General features: G+C 33.7%; 1 protein-coding gene across 4 annotated transcripts in view; it reads left to right on the top strand.

Moving 5' to 3' along the window:
* Positions 1-25415, top strand: part of KIF3A (kinesin family member 3A) — a 46406-nt gene that overhangs the window by 16014 nt on the left and 4977 nt on the right. The window contains exons 5-18 of one of the 4 annotated variants that reach the window (XR_006889484.1): positions 4528-4633; positions 9469-9608; positions 10007-10204; positions 10521-10695; positions 14331-14429; positions 16313-16384; positions 18526-18534; positions 21512-21668; positions 22066-22246; positions 22458-22568; positions 22920-23045; positions 24184-24237; positions 24610-24659; positions 25236-25360. Coding sequence is in view for 3 of the 4 variants with exons in the window: in XM_046667862.1 (XP_046523818.1) it covers positions 4528-4633; positions 9469-9608; positions 10007-10204; positions 10521-10695; positions 14331-14429; positions 16313-16384; positions 18526-18534; positions 21512-21668; positions 22066-22246; positions 22458-22568; positions 22920-23045; positions 24184-24237; positions 24591-24659; positions 25236-25360 (1622 nt within the window). In the remaining variant the exon portion in view is untranslated. Of the gene's footprint in view, positions 1-4527; positions 4634-9468; positions 9609-10006; positions 10205-10520; positions 10696-14330; positions 14430-16312; positions 16385-18525; positions 18535-21511; positions 21669-22065; positions 22247-22457; positions 22569-22919; positions 23046-24183; positions 24238-24590; positions 24660-25235; positions 25361-25415 lie in introns of all 4 variants that reach the window. The other 3 variants (XM_046667862.1, XM_046667863.1, XM_046667864.1) reach the window with 3 other exon arrangements.

The following is a 25415-nucleotide window of genomic DNA, read 5'->3' on the forward strand; positions in this document are numbered from 1 at the left end:
ACAGCTCCCTGGAGATCTGTCCAAGTCGTTGAGTGTATTGATGGTTCACCCTTTTTACTGCTGAGTAGTGTTGCACGGTATGTGCACGGACCACAGTTTGTGTAACTATTCATCTGTTGAGGACATCGAGGCTGTTCATAGTTTTTGGCTATTATGAATAAAGCAGTTATGAACATTTACGCACAGACTTTTATGTGAATTTAAGCTTTCATTCTCTGGTATGAATGCCCAAGAGTACTCCACAATTAATTTTAAGTCAGAAATTTTTAAAGTGTTGAAAATATAGATATTAAGACTAATCATGAATGTAGTCAAAAATATTAGTGTTTGCAATCAATCTTTCACCTGAAGGAAAGACCAAACTTCCTGACTGAGAAATTCTAGTTTGTACACTTTTGGGTAACAGATTGACACCAAAGATTTTTATCATGCATCTTAGAAAAGGGAAATGTGAGAGTATATTATATGCATAATGTCAGATAATCACAAAAGTTGTGAATTGGTACATTATGCTGTTAACTGACACAGGTAGCGGATTCACATTCATTATTTTATTAAATTGAGATATAATTCACATAACATAATATTCACCCTTTTAAAGTGTACAATTTAGTGGTGCTTAGTATATTCACAAAGTTATGCAACCATCACCACTGTCTAATTCTAGAACATTTTCATTACCCTAAAAAGGAACGCCATGGCCATTAGGAGTCACTCCCCATTCCCCCTTCTCCCCACCTTCTGGCAACCAGTAATTTGCTTTCTGTCTCTGTAGACTTGCCTATTTTGGATATACTATATAAAGGAATAATACAGTGTGTGGTCCTTTGTGACTAGCTTCTTTCACTTAACATAATTTTTCATGGGGTTCAGCCATGATATTGCATGTATCAGTTCTTCATTTCTTGCTGAATGATAATCCATTGTATGGATATACCACATTTTATTGATTACTTCATCAGTTAAACATTTGGGTTGTTTCTACTTTTTGTGTATTATGAATAATGCCGTTATGAACATTCTTGTACAAGTTTTTGTGTGGATATATTTTTTCAATTCTCTTGGCTGTCTATCTGTGAGTGCAATTGTTGTCTCGTGTGGTAACTCCATTTTTAACCATTTGAGGAACTGCCAGACTGTTTTCCATAGTGGCTCTACCATTTTACATTCCCATGAGTAGTGTATGAAGGTTCCAGTTTCTCCACATCCTCACCAACACTTATTGTCTTTTATTTTAGCCATTTTAGTGGGTGTAAAGTGGTGTTTCATTGTGAGCTTGATTTCCATTTTCCCTAATGGCTAATGATGTTGAACATCTTTTCACATGCTTTTTGGTCATTTGTGTATGTTCTTTGGAGAAATATCTGTTCAGATCCTTTGCCTGTTTTTAATTGGGTTATCTTTTTGTTATTGAATTGTAATAGTTCTTGTGATAGTAGTACATACTTTATTTCGTTTAATCTTCCCAGCAGTTCAGTTTTGTTGATGTGAAAACTGAAACTAGAGGAGTTTCCTGACTTGCTCAAGGTCACGTGGCAGGTGAATGGCGGTATCACCTAGGGTTATGAGGGTGGTTTCCACGGTCCTACCATCTTAGCTTGAATTTTGGCTCTGATCTCGTGAGCAAGTTACTTAATCTCTATGAGCCTTAGTTTTGCCACATGAAAATGGAAATAATAATAATATCTACTTCATGGGATTATTGCCAGCATTGACAAGTTAATACAAAGTATGTAAATCAGTGCTTGCACATAATAGAGTATTCAATAAATGTTAGCTTTTTTCTTCGTAAGTTTACTATGTAAACTCAGCTTTGGAGCAGTATATTCAGGCTTAGGGATTATTTGTTTGTTGGACCTTAATGAAGGCTTGTTCTATAATGATAATGTGTGCATAGCAAATGTAGAGATGTTGCTTTTTTGCTGGTTTTCATCTTTAGTTTTGATGGATACTTGGTTAATTCTATACTTTTACCTTTTAAAAGTTTATTGTTTCATTGCACAAATTATTAGAATAAAAATCATTTGGAAAAAGCATTTCCATTTTTGTACCAGTAATTATAGATCAGATTTATTCTCAGAAATAATCTTGTCAGTGGTTCTCAACCGTATTAAACCCAATGCCCCTTTTTTATTACATATATTTTTTAATGTCTCTTTGACTCTCCTGAAATTCATAGATGATAAAAATATATCTATATACATAATTTTTAAAATATCAATATACTACCCAATTGTAATATAAAGAAGAATAAAAGTACTTAAAAAGTAAATGCTAGTGTTTCAATATATAAATGCTCAGATGTGACCGTACTTGATGACGTAATGAAGTGGTCAAAGGCATATGTAATCATCATGACTGCAATAGCTACAAATGCGGACTGTTACAAGTATGTTGTATTGGTGATCTAAACACCTTGATTGGTGTTATTGTTAGTAACATGATCTTTTAAAATAGTGACTAGCTCTTGGTAGAGTTCTGAGCAAAATAAAGTAGTTCTTTCCTCAGTTTTCCTGGATTCCTATATTATTATTATTACCATGGAAAACCACTTTGTTTTTACATGTAAAATAGAATTAGGGTCTAGACTCAGGTAATTATAAATTTTTTTTTCACCCATGTGAACATCTGGTAAGACTTTCAAAACTGAGTGGGGCAGTTCTTCATTGATTGAGAGATTCCCCCCATTTCAGAATGTTTAGTATCTCTGGCCCCTGCCTGTGGATGCTAAAAGCATCCTCAAGTGAACCAGAAACTCCCCCAGAAATTTCTAAAACGTTCTGGGCAGGGGAGTGACTGCTCACCTTGAGATCCATTGTTGTAGTGTTATAAACTGTGTATTTGTTAGAGAAATTAAATTTCCGTTTTTATGATAAAAATTTTTTGATAGTATTACCACCCAAGTTTTTACACTTTTATAAATTTGGAATCATATTTGATTCCTTCATCTTTCATATCTAATCAGTTTATCTATACTTATTAATTGAATTTTGAAGTAATATTATATTGTGATTGGAAACAACCTGAGACTTTGCAGACTGATGCCAGTTTGAAGAATGTTTCCAGTTTGCAATGAGATGACTACAGAAAGTGAGAGTAAATGCTTAAAAACTTTTAAAGCAATTTGACATCACCATGGCATTAAAATGCATGATTTTGGTATTTTTCAGAAATGTCAACATCCCAGATTAGAAATATACGCATTGTTCTTTACCATAGATTTTCTGAGAAGTGTTGATATAGACCAGTACTTTTCAAACCTGTTAAAAGGTTTAAAGCATTTAAACATTTTCATCAAAGTAAACCGATGTGGAAGCGCGATGTGTGACATACATGAGAGTGAAGTTCTCTTTAGAACTTGTCTGGGCCTGGAGACCCCCACACTCCCACAGTGGCCCCTCAGTGCCACCATGGACCCTCTAGGGCTTCTCAGAGCACAGTTTGGAACCCACTGGTTTATACAGACCAACACCCTCCTTTTCTACTAAAAAATTAGGGCTTAGTTTATATCCTATGACAGAAAAAGGATAATTTTTCCTAATGTATAAATACATCTTATAAATTGTTATAAAAGAGATCAAAAAACCCAGAACGCCCCAACTAGATCTAAAATCAACACCTGGAATTTGGAGTGTCCACCGTTGCGACTTTTGTCTCTGAGATTGTTTTTTAAACTTTTCTTTGTTGTCTTTGTCTAGGTCTTACTACCTGTCAAATGGCTCTCCTCACTGGCAGCCACAGGCCTCTGCCTCAGTTTCACTTTATTCTCTTGACTTGTGGAAGTGACTTCTAGGGCCTTCCAAAGTGAATTTTGTATTTCTAATAGCATCTGTATTTTAGGTAAATCTATCCTAAATACATGTTTCAAATTTGGTAAAAGTTCTCATAAAATTACGCACAGAAAGGTAATATTTTTACATGGATGCCGTAGATCTCATTATTTCATTCAACTGTTTGAAATCCTCCAGGGGTTTCAAATTGCTGTGAAGATAAAGACCATTAACTGTGCTTACTGTTACGTCTGTCTGCCTCTATAGCCAGACATCCCACCTGTTCCCCCAGCGTCTTCTTTCCAGCCACTCTGGCTTTTTTTGTTTCTTTTTTATTTTTTCTAAGTGCCTAATTTTTTCCCATTTCAGGATCTTTGCACATACTTTTTCCTCCTACCCCAACCCAGACTGGCTGCCTCCTATTTCTTCAAATCTTAGCTTAGACAGCACCTTGGGGATGCGTATCCTGTCCCTGCTTCACTAACTTAAGTCCGTCTGTATTGTATTTTCATTCCGTTCTGTATTTTTTTTCTTCATAGCATTATCACAATTGAAACAAAATAACTTTTTGTGTAATTATTCATTTGCGTGTTCTCCCTGTAGACTGTCACCTCCACAAGTGTAGAGACTGTGTCTGCCTTGTGCATCACAGTATGCTCACTATCTAGCAGAGTGTGCAACACCTAGTAGATGTTCAGTAAATGACTGGAAGAATTATGCATATATGCACAAAGTCTTATCTCTTTGTTTTTTTCAGGTTAAAGAAAGACCTGATGTGGGAGTTTATATCAAAGATTTATCAGCTTACGTGGTAAATAATGCTGATGACATGGATAGAATTATGACACTAGGCCACAAAAATCGTAAGTGTAGTGCATGATTGCAGTGTGTTGAGTGGGCTGGTTTAGAAGTCAAATTGCTATGGCACTTGGCCCTGTAGAGACTGGATTTTTAGGTTTCTTGAAAACCCTTCCTCTTTGGTTGTTTACTATGTAGAGAGCATATGTGAATGAAAGGTATTACAGATTGCTTTCCGTGCTGACCCAAATTTTGTTTCTTAGTAATAGTTCTGTATCTTTGAAATTCTCATATGGCTGTCTCTTGTTTGCTGTAATAATGTTGGTAATGTTTATTGAGCACTCACTATGTGGCAAATGCTTATGCTAAGTGCTTTGTAAGAATGATCTGTTTTAACCCTCACGATGGACTATGAAGGTGTTAAATTTCTATTTTGTGATTAAGGAAACTGAGACTTAATTTGAGTAACTTATCTAAGGTTATATAATACTTAATAAGTTGCAGAGCGAGTATTTAAATCTAGGCCATTATTCACCATTAACCAGTCACTATACTGCCTCCTCTTTGTTGACAAGAAAAGCAAAATAAAATTAAAAATATTGTCATTCTTTTTAGTAATTATTTCAAGTTTTGTCTAAAGAATGAAAAGCTTCAATAATATTTAATACACAGATGCCCCAGGCCTGCTGCTAACAGCAATTAGAGGTTAAAGGTATTTAAGATAGGAACATAAGAAGTAAACCTTTTTTTTTGTTTTTATGACTAGACTATAAATCTAACAAAGTCAGGGAAACTAAACAAAAAATTTAAAAAATCAATTGTCAGGGGCTGGCCCAGTGGTGTAGTAGTTAAGTTCACATGCTCCTCTTTGGCAGCCTGGGGTTTGCAGGTTCGGATCCTAGGCACAGACCTATGCACCGCTCATCATTCCGTGCTTGGCGGCATCCCACATACAAAATTGAGGAAGACTGGCACAGATGTTAGCTTAGCAACAATCTTCTTCAAGCAAAGAGAGGCAGATTGGCAACGGATGTTAGCTCAGGGCCAATCTTCCTCACCAAAAAGAAAAAATTGGATTCTTATAAACCAAGTAATAGAAAGAAAAAGACGGAATTTTAACAGGAAAATGGGCAAAAGATATATATGAATATGTTATTCACAGAACTATACACAGCAATAAGCATTTGAAAGGATCTTCAACTTCACAAGTAATAGGAAAATGCATATTAAAACAATAGTGAGAGAGGTTTTACCCATTGGTTTGGATGAAAGGATTTCTGTGTTAGTGAGGCTTTGAAGAAATGGGCACTGGTGATGGGAATGTAAAGTGGTACGGCCTTTTTGAAGGGCAGTGTACCAGTATCTGTTGAAATTTTAAAAGTGCGTTCATTTTGACTCAGTGTTTCTAATTCTAGCTATATAGTCTAGAAAAATATTTTTAGATGTAAACGAGGAAAACCTTGTTACAACATTATTTGAAATAGCAAAAAGTTTGATACCATCTAAATAACTATCTATAAAACATTGCTTAGGTAAATTATAGTACAAAAATACTGTGGACTATAATGAAGCTGTAAAGAAAAAAACCGAGTTGAACTACGTGTGGAGACTTGAAAGATTTTCAAGGTATATCATTAAGTGTAAAGAAAGCAAACTAGAGGACAGTATGTACTGCCAAATTATTAAACTATATATTTGGGCATTGTTTGTGTGTCCACATGTATGTATATGAAATACGAAATGAAAGGACGTTTAATAGTGGTTACCTTTAGGGAAGGGGAAGTAAGATTGGAGAAAAGGGATTTAGGGAGCTTTCTTTCTTTTTTTTGAGGAAGATTAGCTGTGAGCTAACATCTGTGCCCATCTTCCTCTATTTTACGTGTCGGACGCCTGCCATGGCACGGCTTGGTAAGCAGTGTGTAGGTCCACGCCTGGGATCCGAGCCAGAGAACCAGGCCCTGGAAGCAGAGTGCACGATCTTAACCGCTGTGCCACCTGGCTGGCCCCCATCACTTCTTTTTATATGTCTGTCTTTTTAAAATTCTTATGCTAGGAATATGTTCATGTATCGCTTATTTAATTAAAAAGATGTTTAGCGTAAGATTCCATTCACAATAGTGACCAGACTCTCCCATTAACTCCCTGAGAATTAATTTAATTTGGTATGAGATTTGCTCAAGGAAAACTGAAAAAATTCTAATGAGAGAAATGAAGATAAAAGGATTTGAAGACCTAAGATAGCAGAGAGGAAAATACTCTTCATTAGTAAATAGACTGAGTCCAGGAATTAAACATTTGGTACAAATATCCAAGTAGAAAAATTCCAACATAGAAGTGCAAACTTTATTATATTGATATATAGTAAAATAACTATCAAGAGGAAAATAGCAGAGGGGGGAAATGTGGCCATAAAAGCTGCTGTTCTAAATAGATGAAAAATTGATACAAATATGAAATTTGTATCAATTTTGACAGGTGATCATGCTATAGAAATAGTTAATTTTACATTTAAGAAAATAAGTGAGTCATCTCATGAACAAATACACAGCCTGCCTAGTAACTAAAACACAAATTTAAGCTAGTCAGATAAATTTACATTGCGGGTATCATTGTAAATTGGTTAATACATCTGCAGAGCAGAGTTTTTCAACCCTTAAACCATAACCCTTTTCTTTAAAATATTATCTTTTGAATAGATAATCCAAGCACGTGGTATAAAATTCAAAAGGCACAAAAGTATACATTGAAAAGCAAGTTTCCTCCTACCCTTGTGTCCCAGTCACCTAGTTCCTATGCCTGGTGGCACCTCCGTTGGTGTCTCCTGTGCCCTTCCTGATATTGTCTGTGTGTGCCCAGGGGTGTGTGTTTCTAAGGGGAGTGCTTGTCCTCTTTATGAGTCAGATGATAGTAAATGTACTTTATTAACAATATTACCTTGAAGATAATTTCACATTAACACATAAGAGTACATGTATAGGCATTTTTAAATAACTATATAGATTTCATTGGATAAATCTACATAATTTATTTACCCAATCTTTTATTGATGGACTTTTGAGTTGTTTTCAATCTTGCTATTATGAGCAGTACTCAGTAAATATTATATATACATGAGTTTATACACATGCAGGCATGAGTATGGGATAAATTTTTCCATATCCTGTTGAAAACATAAAAACTTAATTTTTTTCTTGTTCCAAAATAAATATTTCAACAAAAATTAAAGCTATGAAAGTGTTTATTATTTCTGTTAGGTGATGTGTCTGTAGGTTGGAGCATGGAGTCTACTTGATTGCTGCCAGCTGTTCTCTCTTAGGGATTGTAGAGTTCACTGTTGGTCCCTTTTAACAGCATGTCGGTTGCATTGCTTTGTTTTCATAACCAGAAATCACAATCATAAATAGCATGCTTTACTTATATTGCGAAAACAATAAGTATTAAAATATTTAATATGATTTTTTTCAAATTACATGTTCTTTCTCACTCCAAATTGAAAAACACTGCTACAGTGTGATTTAATAATCATATAGTTATAAAACTATTCCTACCCTTTGACCTGGTAATTCCAGTTTGGAAAATACATCCTATGGAAATAATTCTAAAGAGAAAGAAAGGTATCTGCTTAAAGGTGCTCATGTTGTCCTTCTGAGGACCTAGAATGGGAAACGATCCCAAATATCTTTCAGTAAGGGAATAGCAAAATCAATTTTACTAAAGTTTTCAAGTTGTTTTTACATGGAAATATATGTAGGAGCTAATGTTAAGTGGAAAAAAACAGGAGGTAAAATAAGACCTAATACTCTGGAAACGTGTATGTGTGTCACTACTGATCAGATGATTTGAAGTGGTGTCAGATTTAACAGGGTTTCATATTTTTTGGAAAAATTCAGAATTTGATTTAAAAGAAAATAGAAAAATAGTATAGAGTCACAAATCCTTGCATTTCCTTTCACCACTTTGTCATTTACCTTCTTTCATTGGGCTTTACTTCTCTTTACAGTGCAACTTATGTTCTAGTTATGTGACTTCTAATATAGCCATATGCTAATAAAGAATACCCTTTCAATGTTTAAATTCTAAAATCAAAGCTTGTATGGAGAGGTTCTGACTGAATATATAGTAGGAAGATAATTTTGGCAGTGGGTAAAATTAACAATGCTTTTAAAATACTTTGGAATTTCAGAGAAAAACCAATGCATGCCTATTAAAAACAACAGACCTTTTTCTTATTTTACACAATATATTCAGGTAAAATATTTATGCACACACAAATAGTATATTTTGAATGGATGCTGTTGGTTTACAGATATTGGATTATACTATATATTCCTGTAACTTTTATTTTTTTTCAGTACATTTGTTATGAGTGTCTTTTCATGTCGTACAGGTCTACCCTATTTTTTTAAAGGACTGCTTAGTAATTCACACTATGACTATTCTGTAATTGATTAACCACTGTCCTCTTGATTGTTTCTGATCTCTCGCTGTTGCAAACAGTGCTGCATTGAATATCCTTGTATCATTTAATGCATATATGCAGGTATTTCTGTGGTTTAGACTCCCAGAACATAATAATTTTTAGAGACAGCTGAAACCGCAGTGATTTTTCAGATTGACGTGTATTTTTTTATGTAAATTTTTTTTTAGTTTTTGGGATTGAAATTAAGTATTGTGCTAAAGTTACCTCTTTAATATGAGAAACATTACAAATTCTTTTGTTATCAGCGTAAGTTGTCAGATAAATTTCTAATAATGGCTAAATATACCTATGCTTTTATGATTTAGCCATACTCTCTGACTTTTCGCTGTGATGAAATTAAGTATTTTAAACCATTCTGGATTATTATTTTGAAGGGCACTCCTTGTTATACTTTTTAAGAATTTCCTTCCTTTATTCAAGGTTCTGTTGGTGCAACTAATATGAATGAACATAGTTCCCGTTCCCATGCCATCTTCACGATTACTATAGAATGCAGTGAAAAAGGCGTTGATGGTAACATGCATGTCAGGATGGGAAAGCTCCATCTTGTAGATCTTGCTGTAAGTAACAGGATACTACTTAAGGAATAACTCTTGTGATTTCTTTTTCTTTTATAATAAAAGTTCAAGTGAAAAGATGTGATTTACATATGATTTTAAGTTGTTTACTAGTGTATATGTTTAACTTATTATTTGTTATGGAATATTTCAAACCTATACAAAAGCAGATGTAAGTATAATGACCTCCCATGCACCCATCACCTAACTTCAGCTGTTACCAGTTCATGGCCCGGCCTTTCATCTCTATCCTCAGCCACTTCCCTTCCTGTATTATTTCGAAGTGAATTCCACATATCAAATCAAATTTTTTATGGTTAAATTACTTCTTTTTTTGAACTTTGGGAACAATATTCTGTATTTCTTATTTTAGCTTTATTTCTGTCTCTGTTTATTGCTAGGGTTCAGAAAGACAGGCAAAAACTGGAGCTACTGGACAGCGCCTAAAGGAAGCTACAAAAATCAATCTTTCACTTTCCACCCTTGGTAATGTAATTTCTGCCTTGGTTGATGGAAAAAGCACTCATGTGCCTTATCGTAACTCTAAATTGACTCGTCTTCTTCAGGATTCCTTAGGAGGAAATTCAAAAACCATGATGGTAAGAATTAACTGGTAGTATAGTTATCATTAGACAAGTTTAAGATTCCTGTTTATGCCAATAATTGATAGGCATAACATCTTAAAAACTATTATTATTTTCCTTTTTTTGATTTGTGGTTATTCTTTTCTAGTACACCATGTGTACTAGCCCGTAATAGTGTTGTTTGGAAACCAACGTGGTTGATGCTGTCTTTTTCAAGAAGGCCAGAGTGGAAATATGCTTCAAAAATTCCTTCTGATATATTTGTAATGGTAGTATTAATTTTAACTGTGTGAAATGTAAAATGTTTTGTTTTCTATTCCTAATTCAACAGTGTGCAAATATTGGGCCAGCAGATTACAATTATGATGAAACTATCAGTACATTACGATATGCTAACCGTGCCAAGAATATTAAAAATAAAGCTAGAATTAATGAAGATCCAAAGGATGCTTTGCTTCGTCAGTTTCAGAAAGAAATAGAAGAACTGAAAAAAAAGCTTGAAGAAGGTAACTTTTTCTCAAAATATTCATCTTAATGTCGGCTAAAAATACGGTGCTTAGCTGTTCAGTGTTCTAATAAAAACCACCCATTAAAAATTCTTTGAGCCTCTAACATTGCTCTTTAAAGGAATATTTCTGCAAGGTAACTTGATACTTACATACGTTAGCATTTTCACGTTAAGCTCAAGTAAAATTATATATTTGTATGTGTGATTTTAAAAAATTCATTTAACTTAAACCTCCATCTCAGTCCCCATGACCTTTTGTAGATTTCATATGACCCCTTATTAAATGATGAATTTTTATTTTTCTCTGTATAAGAGCAACTTCTGCCATATATGTATTTAGGTGAAAACAACCAGAGTTCTTTGCGATAGATATCAGTCACGATTGTTTGAAGTAAAGAAAGCTATCAGAGTCGTGGGTAAACCAAGTTTACTATAGTAAAAATTCGTTACATGACCCTGAAAATGTGCTTTCGTACTTAAATTTGAACGTGAGATTCTATTTTGGAAATTCTTTTCCAACAAGATAACGTTAGAAGGTTAGAAAGTTTGAAGACCTTGTTCATGAGGGTGAGGAACTTCCAGCTACCATCGTGTTCAGTGACTCTCTGCCCCGTCACGCCAAGATCTGATTGGCGCAGGGCTCCTTTGCCAGGTAAACAGAGGGCTTTGAAGCTGCCTCTTTTTCAGTCACTGGGGAAACTGCTTAGATCAGATGTGAAATCCAGAGATGCCAGCATCGCAGATGTTCGGAGAAAGTGCTGATTCAATAAGCTGAAATAAGATTCTTGAAGAAAAGCAGTAATTGAGCTGCCTCTTAGATAATGAAATTTGGTGTTTTAAATGTGACCACTAGGTGGTATTTATAGTCAGTATGTTTTAAAGATTTAAAATTTCTTAGATTTGTTAATGTTGAGTTCATACCTTTATTTTGCTGACTTTTTTACATTTTTTATTGTAAAATATAACAAAATTTATCATTTTAACTATTTTTACATGTATAGTTCCGTGGCATTAAGTATGTTCACATTGTTCTGTAATCATCACCACCGTCCACGTCCAGAACTTTTTAGTCATCCCAAAATGAAACTCTGGACCCATTAAATGCTAACTCTTCACCTTCCTCTCTCCTTCAGCCCCTAGTAACCACTGTTCTACTTTCTATCTCTCTGAATTTGACTATCCTAGGTACCTCATATAAGTAGAATCATGTAATATGTGTCCTTTTGTGTCTGGCTTCTTTCACTTAGCATATTGTCCTCAAGGATCATCCATATTGTAGCATGTGTCAGAATTTTCTTCCTTTTTTAAGGCTGATTAATAATCTACTGTCTGTATATACCACATTTTGTTTATCTGTTTATCCATTCATCCGTCAGTGGACACTTGGGTTGCTTCTGCATTTTGGCTATTGTGAATAATAATACTATGAATGGAGGTGTACAAATACCTTGTCAAGTCCTTGCTTTCAGTTCTTTTGGGTATATTCCAAGAAGTGGAATTTCTGGAACACGTGGTAATGCTGACTTTATTTTTAACACTTCATTTTATTTATGGCATTTGTTTTTATAATCCAGTTAACAGAGTTCTATAATCTGGTTAATAGAGTTGATCATATAAACAGTTAAAAAGTAGGCAAAAACATTAAAAGAATTTTTTTAACTTTTTATTTTGAAATAATTTTAGACTTGTAGAAAACTTGCAGATATAGTAAGGAGAGAGTTCCTATATACCTGGCACCCAACTTCCCCTAATGTTAACATCTTACATAATCATAGTACAGTTATTGAAACTGGGAAATTTACATCGATACAAACTTATTAACCAGTCTACAGATCTTACCTGAATTTTGACAGTTTTCCCTCTTTTGCCCTTTTTCTCTAGTCCAGGATCCAATCTAGGACCACATTGCATTTAGTAGTCATGTCTTTTTAGTCTCCTCAGTCTGTATCTTTTTTTTTTTTTTTGAGGAAGATTAGCCCCTGAGCTAACATCCGCCACCAATCCTCCTCTTTCCGCTGAGGAAGACTGGCCCTGAGCGTCATCTGTGCCTGTCTTCCTCTATTTTATATGTGGGATGCCTGCCACAGCGTGGCTTGATAAGCAGTGCCTAGGTCCGCACCCAGGATCTGAACTGGTGAGCCCTGGGCTCCCGAAGCAGAGCATGTGAACTTAACTGCTATGCCACTGGGCCGGCCCCAATCTTGACACTTTTGAAGAGTACTGTTCATATATTTGTAGAATGTTCCTCAGTTTGGGTTTGTCTATAGTTTTCTCTTAATTATTCTCCAAAGTTTCTCTCCTATAAATCTATTTTATTTTTTCCTTCGTAAGTAATATGTGTCTTGTGGGGAGATATGTAGAGACTATACAAAGGTCCTGTTTTCTCATCACACTTTCTGCCACTCATGTTAGCAGCCATCACGGGTTCCTGCCTGCAACAATAGTTCTGTAGCGTTTGCTCAGTAATGACTTTCTCTTCTCTTCATTCCTTCTGATGTTTACTATCTGGAATTCTCAGGAAGAGCAGTCCCTTCTCCCCCACTTATTTGTTTATTCAATTATTTATTTATGTCAGTATGGACTCATGGATATTTATTTTAGTCTGTGGATTATAATACAGTGGTATTATTTATTTTGTTTTTCAAATTATTCCAGCTTTGGCCATTAGGAGATCCTTCAGGGGAGTTTCTCTGTCCTTTCAGCTTGCTCCCCCCAGGTTTTTTTGAGCATTTCCTTACTTTCTGGCATGACAGATGTTTTAGGCTCATTTTGTGTTTTCCCTACCCTAGCCTTAAAATCATTTATTTCTCCCTGGTTCTTTTCAGTGGAGAATGGTATTTAGAAACCAAGAGTTGGGCATTAGGTGTGCTCATTGCTACCAGGGTGCCATTGTTTCTAGGCCTAAAGAACAAAATATTTTTAATGAATTCATTCTCCCGAGACTCTGTGATCTTTTTCCATTCTTTATTTACAGGTTCAAACATTACCTTGTTGTGATTAGTGTATATTTTACTTCTTTTTTCCCCAATTACCTTTGTTTTCTTAGACATTTCATACATGAACAGTAGTATTTTTAAATGCTTTAAAGGTGATATAGTACTGGTCTGATTAATGTTAGTTTATTCTCCTTTATTTTATTTTTTTAAGTTAACATAATTTTTGTACAAATAAGCCCTTCTTCTTTTGAAGTATTTCTTGTTATGTAGTCCTAAGAGGGTTATCTCTGTATTACATGACAGTGTTATGGTTCTTAAAAAATATACAGGTTGAATGAATTATTTAAAATCTTAAATGGAAAACTGAGGAGAAAATGCTCCTCAAAAGTGATCATATTTTTAAAAGACTGAAACAATAACTCTAACATGTAATTTATATATATATTTAAAGCTGTACTTGAACTAATCATGTGGAATTTTAAATGGATCCGAATTTAACTTCTCTTTAGGATCTTTAAAAATAAAGCCTCTGTTGTATATCATATCTATTTCTGAGGTTAGTGTATCTCATATACTGTATAAGAATATTAAAGTCTAGGGCAACAAAAACCTAATGAAGAAAGTTGATATAGGCATTTCCTAAATAGCCAATGACCTGGTACAGAATAAAAATACTTGTGTTAAATTTTTATTCAAGGGGAAGAAATATCAGGCTCTGATATCAGTGGGTCAGAGGAAGATGATGACGAAGAGGGTGAGATTGGAGAAGATGGAGAGAAAAAGAAAAAGAGAAGAGGTAAGTTATTTTTAGTGTTCTAGAAATTAACGGATTGCTACCTATGCTACCTAAAGATGGTTTAACATTCCTGAGGCAGTTGAGTGCATGCCTTTTATTTTGCCATTTTTAGTTATGGTAGCAGTTCGAACAGAGGAAGTATGCCATATACCTAGTTAGCTTTGCATTATTTTTTTTCTCCTATTTATAGCTGAATCAGAATACTGTATGTTCTGGGTTCTTTTAGAATTTATAATTGTAAAAATCTGTGATAGTGGGTATACCATTTTAAAATTTTATGTGGTGTTTCAGTTTTATGTGGGGACTTTCATCTATGTTAGGAACCTAGGTTTTTTAGGAAATTAGGATAATGTGGAGTTTTTCTCAAGCATTATTAGGCTTTAGAAATCATTGCATTTTTAAATAAGAAATTTGTATGAGGACTATTTTTTAATTTGACTTTTTTATTTATGAAATATACTTCATTCTCACCCTGTAATGGGGCATTTTTTGCTGAGTGTGAACTGACTGTTTATTGTGATAAAGAAAAAGACAGAGACATATTATAATGGCCTACATTTCACCCTAAATATTTACTTGTTTCAGAACTCTCTTCCATTAACGTGGATCGTTGTTTTCAAGTTGGTGTATATTTTGCTTGTCTTATTAAAATGATCTTGCTGAAAATAAACCCATCATTCCTTGATCAGGAGCCCCAAAGTTAAAAACTATAAAGATTCTGTAACTTCAAAAGACAGGAAAAGCATGATTTAGAGCAAGAGTTGGCAAAATATAGTCTGCTGGCCAAATCCAGCTCACCACCTGTCTTCATAAACAAAATTTTATTAAATGGCCATGCTCATTGTTTACACATCGTCTACAGCTGCTTTCACATGAGACCGTATGGCCGCCGAAGCCTAAAGCACTTACTATCTGTCCCTTTACAGAAAATGTTTGCCGACCCCTGATTTGGAGAAGTGGTTTTGTGTTCATACCTATTTTTCAGAGTAAACTATTCAAAGCTAAAGCAGATAATAGATTTGTTAAAAATAAAATTTTAAATAGAAAAAAGTGCCACTGCTTAATAGGTTAAAAGATTTAATAGTAAAATACCTTCTGGGGCCGGCCCCGTGGCTGAGTGGTTAAGTTCGAGTGCTCCTTCAGTGGCCCAGGGTTTCGCTGGTTCAGATCCTGGACGTGGACATGGCACCACTCGTCAGGCCACTTTGAGGCAGTGTCCCACATGCCACAGCTAGAAGGACCCACAACTAAAATATGCAACTATGTACTGGGGGGATTTTGGGAGAAAAAGCAGAAAGAAAATAAAACCCTTCCTTCCAGGCTTAGATATTTAAAACTTTTCCGTGAGCCTGTCACAGTTTTGCCATGAAACTTTAAACACACGTAGTTATATCTGATAGTTTGATGTTTTGGAGGGGAAAGAGTGAAATTGGAGACAAACCAGCCTGTCTATAATGAAGGGTAATTTATCATTCCTATAATTTTAAGTGTGCATGGCTTTACATTTTAAAACTCAGTTCCTTTTACTTTATCAACCTAAGTATTTTAAATAAACTTTAATGTCACCAAATGACTTATTTATTTTTTATTCTTGTCATTCCAACCCTCTGAATTACTATATTTTAGGTGAATAGTGGGGTTTGCCCACAGTAGATGCTTAAAGGAATATGGTTTCTAATTGCCCTGTATGGTTTTGTAATTAGAGAATATTGGATAGACTACCAAGACTGGTTTTAAGGGAAAGTACATTTTAGTTCTTTGATACAAAGCTTGATTGTCCTTTAAAATTCTTTCTCTGGAACTGAATTTTTCTCTGTGTATATGTTCATTTTCTTGTTTCCTCTTTCTTTGGTTCCCGTTGGGCTCATTTCTTTGTCTTCCAGGCAGTAGCAGCAGCAGTAGTTCAGACTCCACATGTTCTGTCATAGAGAAACCTCTGGATAAGTTCTTGCCTAGTGAGTGGTAGCTCTTCAATTCTCTAACAGAGCTTTGGCTTTTCCATAACCCATGGGCTTCATTTGAGAAATGCTGCACCGCTCCCTGTCGTCACTTAATACATGTTGGACTTCCCAGGGGAACAAAGCATGTGATGGTTTTCCCTCTGTTCATTGCTTCCAGTTAACCATAATTGTTAAAACATATGCTTAAGCTTATGTTTGAGACAATGGAAGAGAGATTCATGCTTTCGCAATTGAGATAATGTAAAGAGAGCTAGTAAGCTGTATAAAAGAATAATTGTATGGTTCCTTTCTGTGTTTCATGATAAATTTCTAATCCTAGTCACTATATGGGTCATGTAATAACAAATCCTGAATTTCTAAAAGTACAAATTCTATTTGGAAGTACACCAGTGCCCATTATAACATGTCTTACAGTTATAAAGATTTTATGCTTTGGTGTCCTCTTCTGAGGAGTGGCTTAAGATTGAAAGCTCCCAAATAAAGAAAAATTTGTTTGAAAAGAAAAAAAGTTTGAAATGAATAAAGATAAATTGAATAGTATTTTATTTCAAATGGCAGTTTATGCCTAATCTAAATTGCCTGATTGATTTTTAAGAAACTTTCTAAGGTGTGATTCGAGAATTCAGATCCACGAGAAATTGTTTATGCAGGATCTATCTAGACTTATTTCAACCTAACGGCTTTTTCTTAAACCTTAGTTTAATTAAGTTGAAAAGTATTATTAATTTTATTTATGTTTTATTTTCAGAAGAAAAGGGAATTGATGCTTTCTTGTACTAGCTTGCAGCTTACTGCCTTTTAAAGCATTATCTATATACTTACCTTTCCAAATCTAATAACAAAAACATTTGGTGTTGTTCTCAAGCTTTTATCTTTCTAGGGGAAGAATTTCAAGAATATTAGAAATTGTTTTCTCTATGGACAATTCTTACATTTTACCAAAACAATTAATTTCAGAGGATAACTTAAAAATATATGAAATTGCTTTAGAAACCATATAGAAATATTATTTTGTATTATGAACTGCGAAATATGAGAAAATTTCTGAGTGGAAGGCATTATAATTTAATCTTCTGTTTTAAAACTTAGTCCTAAAAGAGTAGTGATATGAAAGTATGTTATGAAAAGAGTTGTGCTTTGTTCAGTTCAAGCAGTCTTAGTTACTATTTTTGTACCTAGCACATAGCACTAAGTTCTTTTGTTGTGATGTGGGTGTATTGGTGAAGTGGAGAGATCGTTGTCCCAGCATGTGGTTGCTGTGTATAACTTGTATGTACCTTCTCTTTTAAAAATATGAGTGGCCTTTTTTTAGGTGTTCTTTGCTTGAATCATCAATTGATCACTTACTTGTATAGAATCATTATTATAATTACCCTTAACAATCTACTGATAGATCGAATGCAAGTTTGTTATTATACAGGTGTACTTCACTTTATGCAATAAATGACTTTTTTTCTGAAAATATTGCTTATAAGTCAAGTTGGAAAATCAAATCTATTGGGAGAACTTGCAGTCTTTAAAAATTCTTCATTAAATCCTTTTGTTAATAAAATAATCACTGCAAATTATTATAATCTAATTTATATGTTTAGTTGGTTGAGGCTTTTGTGTTGGATTTTCTTTAAGGGGGGCACACCTGTGGTGGATCCGTGTATTAGAAGAACATTGAATTGTGAAATTTTGAAAATGGACAATGTGAATTTTGACACTTATAAATTTTTTTTAAATTGGCTTAACTTTCTGTTTTGCCCTTTTAGATTACTTCCCAGGTCTTAGCAGGTCAAAATTCCATGTCTACCCTTAGTATAACCACCTGGTGCTGAGCTGTTAGATTTGCAGGAGTTTGGGAGTCAGTGTGAGCTGTTGAGATTGATTTGAATTGTAACCTTAGACTAAATTAATCTTGTTGTTATCCTTGCTTAGATTTCATCTGATTGTGTTGAATATGCTTTTCTTTTTATATAAAACTCTTCTATTTCAGTTTTGATAATGATTTATTTCTATACTTATACTATAAATAAATGCTATTACATTTTTCTTTGTTTTACAAAAGAAATAATGTTTTTCTTTTTTCTCTTCTCGTCTCTGTGCATATGCTTCCTGTCTACGGTTTGCTTACCACTTCTTATTGACAGACCAAGCAGGTTGGTGTGATTGATTTGCACTCCACGCGGTACAATTATTTAAACTATAAATAACTTTGTTATTTAACTACATTTTTTAAATTTGGTTTTTTTTTACAAGGTAAGTATTAATCTTTTATATTTAAAAAAATCTTTCAACTTTAGCTTTTTTTTTTAAAAAAACTTCCTTTTTTCCTAAATTATTTTTTAAAATTTATTTCAGTTTTTATTGAGGAAGATTTTAGGAATATTCTTGTTTCTAAATGATCTTTTTAGGGAAACAATTCAGAAGCTTTAGATTGACAGTGACAAACACACAGGATGTTCTAGACCTAATTAACAAAACAGACAAAAATAAATAGATCACCAGAACCAAAAGGTATAATTTTTTTCCCTAATTCTTAGAGACCCATGAAGCCAAATTTTGGAAATACAAATATAAATGATTTCACATTCAAGCATTTTTCTCTTTTTTTAAAGCAAGGAATCACTTATGCCCATGGGTGTTCATGTAATGAAAATGAAATTAATTCAGTTAACACTTACCTGAAATTCTTCCCTTTACCTTTACTTTGCCAAGGTTTGCCTTCACGGTTTTGGTAGAGCAGATGGCAAACGGCAATTACAAATATTACTACTCCTATTTACCTTCATTAAACACTCTATGACGTTAGACTATAGATTTATTTACCTGAAATTTTGTACTGAATTCTATCATGTAGTATTAGAAGAAGGATTTTTAAAAGTCTTTAAAAAAATCAATGTAAAAGTGACTTTTAGTGATGTCACACTTTTAAATGCCTGATGAGGAGAGTTGTACATATTTACATTTAGCTTAAAATATTATTTTGGGGTGAAATATGATTTATCAGAGTAATTTTGGCTAGAATAATATGTTACTTAAATATGTGACTTTTGAAACTGAATCTAGCAGTGTATGCATGATCATCTTTATGAAAATGTTATAAGAACACAATAAGATTTTTGCTGCTAAAGCATCAGTTTAAAAATATTACCTGAATCGTTTTGAATAACTAATGCAATTCAGGCGTAGGAGTAATTCATCACTAGGCATATGGTTTTGTATTTCTACATATGGAATCTTTTTATTTTACTGCCTCTTAATGGGTTTGGAAACTGTATGTTTTTAACTATTAACAAAACAATTAAAACGCCAAAAGCCTAAAAAAATTAATGTACATATGTTGTTAATCAGATCATTTCCTCTATACTATTAGTATCCATATCTTTGCACGTACAGTTTTTTTGTCTTAACGTATTTGCCATTTTTTCTTTAAATATTTGTAATTCTGAGGTGGAAAGAAAGTTGTAATTTTTTAATACGTGCATTTACTTTATACCTGAACTTATACTTTCCCCCCTCAGATTTCTAAGAAATAGTATTACTGATGGAAAACTCTAGGAATTCATTGGGAATAGGAGTTAGATTACTTTTTAAAATTAATTTTTTTAACAGCATAAATCAGATCATTCAATACAGGTGATTGTGCCAAAGAAACCATCCAGCATCAGCTCTACATTCTGACTTTTGGAATGCAATGAATCACACCACACCAGAGCATGGATTTGGATCAGTGCTTTTATTTACTCTTTTATTTCACTTATTTGTTTTGTGGCTTAAGTTTGCTTTGAACTTAATATTTCTATAGAAATGAAGGGTAATGTATTTTAAACCCTTGGGTTTTTTGTATAATTTTATCCTAAAGAATTAAAGTCTATGAATGATTTTTCGTCTTATGGTTTTTGAAAGAATATATTCAGGTATTTATCTCCATCATCATTATTGTTCATTTCTCTTGTTAGCAAGAGGGGTTAGCTTTTGGGTGGAGACATTAACAATTTATAAAGTCTTCTGGTTTACACTCTTTTGTGGTCCTTTGGGAAGGAAGTTAAGAATGACAGAAAGCTTTCAGGAGAGCTCAACCCAGTTCTACGAAAAGTTTGATTGTTTTTCTGAAGGAAAGTATGTTTCAAAGAAATTGTATTACCAGAAATGATTTATCTTGGATTCAGTTTCATGACCAGTTTAATAAGCTAGTTTTTATCTTTTCTTTTTGATTTTTCATTTTAATTTCATTGAGTAAACTTGTAATGAACACTTATTATGTGTGTATAAAACACTACTAGGCATTATAATCAAAATACTCAATTGGAAGCTGTATTTCCAGCTTTATTATTTCATAGTATTTTTACTTATATTTGACATTTGGCATGTTTAATCTGACTTAGGGAAATTTAGGATCCTGAGTTTGGTGTAATAACAAGCTATTTTCGTTGTTCATTTAAGATATGAGGACGTATCATGACAGCTCAGCAACTGTAAAATGCCTGGTTAATTACTATGTAACTATTACGTAATTAGTATAGAATTTCTTCCTTTAAAAGTATACTATGAAATGAAATATTTTCAAGTAATCTTATTAAACAAAAATTTTAGAAAAATTCTGAAGATATATATTAAAAACTACTTGCGTAAATTCTGCCAAATGTTTTTATTTGTGCGTTTTATAACTATATATGAGTTTTTTTTGTTATTTTAATAAATTTTGGGGAAGTCACTTAATTTTTGAGAAGTGGCTTGATTTTGTACCTGGTTATCAGAAAGAAATTAATTAAATAATCATATTGATTTTTGACCATATGTTATTTGGGGACACACAGACCTTTGCTTTTTTATTTATTTGGCTTTCCTGTTAATCTGTCTTTCTTTTTTTCTCGCTCATCTGTTTTGCTTCTCCTTCACTTACTTTTGTTCTTAGTTGTCATCGTACAATTGAGTAACAGTTTGAATTTAGCAATTAGTTAAAAAGTTCTTCTAGGAACATAATAAATAGAAATAAAATATATTCGTTTGGTTTCCTTAAAATATTGATATTTGGTTTTGTATGATTGAGGAATGTATCTTTTATTCTGATAATTTATACAAGTCTGAAGCATTGACTCTAAAGTGATTGTTGCAATTAAATGACTCAAATAGGTAAAAAGAAGGTTTCCCCAGATAAGATGGTTGAAATGCAAGCAAAGATTGATGAGGAGAGAAAAGCACTTGAAACAAAACTTGACATGGAAGAAGAAGAAAGAAACAAGGCTAGAGCTGAACTAGAGAAACGGGAAAAAGATCTTCTTAAGGCCCAGTAAGTATTACTGATCGAGGTGGATTTGTGATTTAAATTTCTGATATTTTTCATAGGATGTATAAGCAAGAAATTTGAACAGTAATTAAAAGCTTGATTTTTGTCTCCAGAGGGGCTATTTTTGGTTAGAAAGTTTCATTGTATGTGTTGTATTTCTAAAAATTACATCTGTTTTGATTATTTCATCTCTATATGGGAGGAAAAAATATCAGTGCATTTGAGTTATAGGTGAAATCATAAATTAATACTACACAGTGGCATAATTTGATAGAGATATTACTTAATTAGATTCCTAGTTTGAAATTTTGCCTCCAAATTCTCATTAAATTATTGGAAATGATATTAGTAGAATACTAGATAATCGATGGATATAGAATATTCTCATTTTAATCGACAGACAAGAGCATCAGTCTTTGCTAGAGAAATTATCTGCACTGGAGAAGAAGGTAATTGTTGGTGGTGTTGATTTGTTGGCAAAAGCTGAGGAACAAGAGAAACTTCTTGAAGAATCTAATATGGAACTGGAAGAAAGGAGGAAAAGAGCAGAACAACTTCGCAGAGAACTTGAGGAAAAAGAGGTAATATGACTTTATGTTTGGGTAACACTTTGCCTAAGGTATTTAACTTTTCTTGTGAAAAGCTAAATAACTATAATCTTAATAACATTTTAAAGCAGATCTGTGGATTGCTTTGAAAGATAATAGTTGCTAAACATTTACGTCATTTGTTAAATAATTAAATTTATGATTTAATGAAGAAAATTATTAAGTTTATCCATTTTTGTCATAGCAAGAACGCTTGGATATTGAAGAAAAATATACCAGTTTGCAAGAGGAAGCTCAGGGAAAGACCAAGAAATTAAAGAAAGTCTGGACTATGCTTATGGCTGCAAAGTCAGAGGTTGGTCTCTTAGAAAATACCTACCAATGTAGTTCTGAAAATTTTGAAGAAGAATTACTTTGATTAAGTATGATTAAGAATCCTAAAGGAATCAAAATGTATGCTTACTAAAGAAATAAAATTTTCTCCTTTATGTGCAATTTTTAATTTATCTACTGAGGTGAGTTGTTTCTTTCCAAACTTAACTAATAACATGGAGTAGATAGTGATAGTGTCATTCTGCGCACTGTCTCTGTGAAAGAGCTGGGTAAGGTCTTACAAGGGTTATTGGACCAGTGCCCTATGTCAGATGGAACTGTTTCGTATTTAAAGTCTTGTTTGTCCTTAATGTTTTCATTGATCTTCTCGTAGATGGCCGATCTCCAACAAGAACATCAGAGGGAAATTGAAGGCCTGCTGGAGAATATTCGACAACTTAGCCGAGAGCTTCGCCTTCAGATGCTTATTATTGATAACTTTATACCTCAGGATTATCAGGTAAGAGGGAAGTTCTTTGACCTAGATGTTAGGTCACTTGGCTGGGGTTAAGGAATCAGAAAATATAATTTCTAAATTAATTGATGGTAAATATTTACATTTCACTTGTCAGCAATAAAATTTCATTGAACTAATACCATCACATTTCACTTCAGCTGTTAACTTTTCTTAAAACATAATTCTCAGTTTGTGTATGTAAGTACACAAAGTATCTCAGAATAAGAATTTCTCAGCCGTTTGGAGGAACCCAGTTTCATGTAATTGCAATCAGAATCAAGGTATAGGTCCTATTTATTCATTCAGCATCCTTTATTTTTTAAGTAGAATAAACAGAACTCCTGTGCTTTTTTCTCCCTTTTTATGGATGCTAATTCTCTATGTGTTTGGTAAGATATATATAACATGAAATTTACCACTTTAACTATTTTTAAGAGTACAATTCAGTGACATTAAGTACATTCTCGGTGTTGTGCAGCCATCATCACCATCCATCTCCATCTCCATCAGGATGCTAATTGTTAATACCAGTATAATTTTAAAATGTCAGCCTTTATTTTTCTTTACCCAAAATTTCCATCTTTCCAGTACATTTTAGTAAACTTTAGCATGTTGATTTTTTAAAAATTTATTTTGAATCTCTGTACAGCTTTAAGAAATTTCTCTGAAAATAAGCCTTGGTGTTTTTTTTCTTTGGACCTTGGGTGCAGAGAATTAATCTTTGGTTTGTGGTGCCCTCTCCTTCCTGGTCCTTGGATGGTCTGCTTTTATTTGTTTAGTTAGTTATTTTGTAGTGAACTCATCCCCCAAAAACAAAAGCTAGGACCATGTCAGTAACCTAGTTCTAGCCAAATGGTTTCCCTCTCCCCTTTTCCATCCCTTTGCCTCTTTCAACTCAAGGTAACTGTCATCCTGAATCCATGTTCTTCATTTCCTTGCTTTTTATTTTTATGTAGTTTAATTTCATCTACATATATTCCTTAAAAGTATGTATATTTAAGTTTATAAAAAGGATATGCAGACTATTTTTGAGACTTAACTTTTTTCACTTAATATATTAAGATTTTAGTACCATGAATATTTTTCAGTATTTTAAATGTTATTAAATATTAAGAATAGACCATCTTTGACTCTTTTAAAGGAAATGATTGAAAACTATGTCCATTGGAATGAAGATATAGGAGAATGGCAGCTAGTGAGTATTACCTTCATCCTTCCGTGATATGCTTATGGAGTCCTTCCTGTAGACTAGGAACTGTGCTGGCTACCTTGGGAGATAGGTGGTCCAGAGGATGCATCAGATGAAAATCCAGTAGGTGGACAAGACGTTTTTCTAGTTGACTGTATTATAACACATAGAATATTCAGTGGAAATGGTGTCGATGGGGGCTATGTTGGACTGAATGACCTCTGGGTCCCTTTTTGTTCCAGCATTCAAATCATGTTTTATGAGAGTAGCATTGGTATATCTCCTAGTAATTTACCTTATTCAGAGTATTAATTGCTAATTAAGACAATTCTCCTCCCCCCTTTTTTTCCTTTTTTGAGAAATGTGTTGCCTACACAGGAAATAACATGCGGAAGCAGACTCCAGTTCCTGATAAAAAAGAGAAAGATGTAAGAATGCTTTTTTTTTTTAAACTACAGTTGTGTCTTTATAGGAATGTGGGTCACTAATTTGTGTTATCAACGTGATATCTGTTAACCAGCTCTGCTGAAAAAATAGGCTAATCTTTTGGGACTAGAGGCTCTGCGATGAGGGGATTATTAGGACAGATCTGCTTGCCTTCAGTCATGATGGCAGGCTTATCATTTCTATCACAAGAGTGGCGTGGAGTCATCTTTGGAGCACTCTCTTCACCTCTCTGAGTCGTGGAGGTGTGGTTAGAGGGTAGAATGTGTCCTTTTCGAAGCTAGTCTGAGTCTTAGGTCAACAAGAGGAAGTAGCAGCTTTAGGGAAAACAGCAACAGTTTTTCTTTACTACACAGGAATTTATAGTGTGTCAGGGCATCTTATTCATCAACACTTGGTGAATACATTTGAGATAAATGGCATTAGAAGAAGAAATCTTTAGACATTTATTTGGTCTTCTGTGGCTTTTTTCTGGAGTTTATTCAGTATTTTAAATCTTCCCCCAGATCTGGTTTAAATCCGTCCTATAAGAGCATCTTGTGTTTGTTTCCTTTACTTAGCCCTTTGAAGTGGATCTTTCCCACGTGTATCTGGCCTATACTGAGGAGAGCCTACGGCAGTCCTTGATGAAACTGGAGAGGCCACGGACTTCAAAGGGGAAAGCAAGGCCAAAGACAGGGAGAAGGTAAAGACTGCCTTTGAATACCATGAAATAAAGGCAATGAGATATTCTAATTAGA

This window comes from Equus quagga, chromosome 7, assembly GCF_021613505.1.
Source record: "Equus quagga isolate Etosha38 chromosome 7, UCLA_HA_Equagga_1.0, whole genome shotgun sequence".
NCBI classification, from domain to species: Eukaryota; Metazoa; Chordata; class Mammalia; order Perissodactyla; family Equidae; genus Equus; species Equus quagga.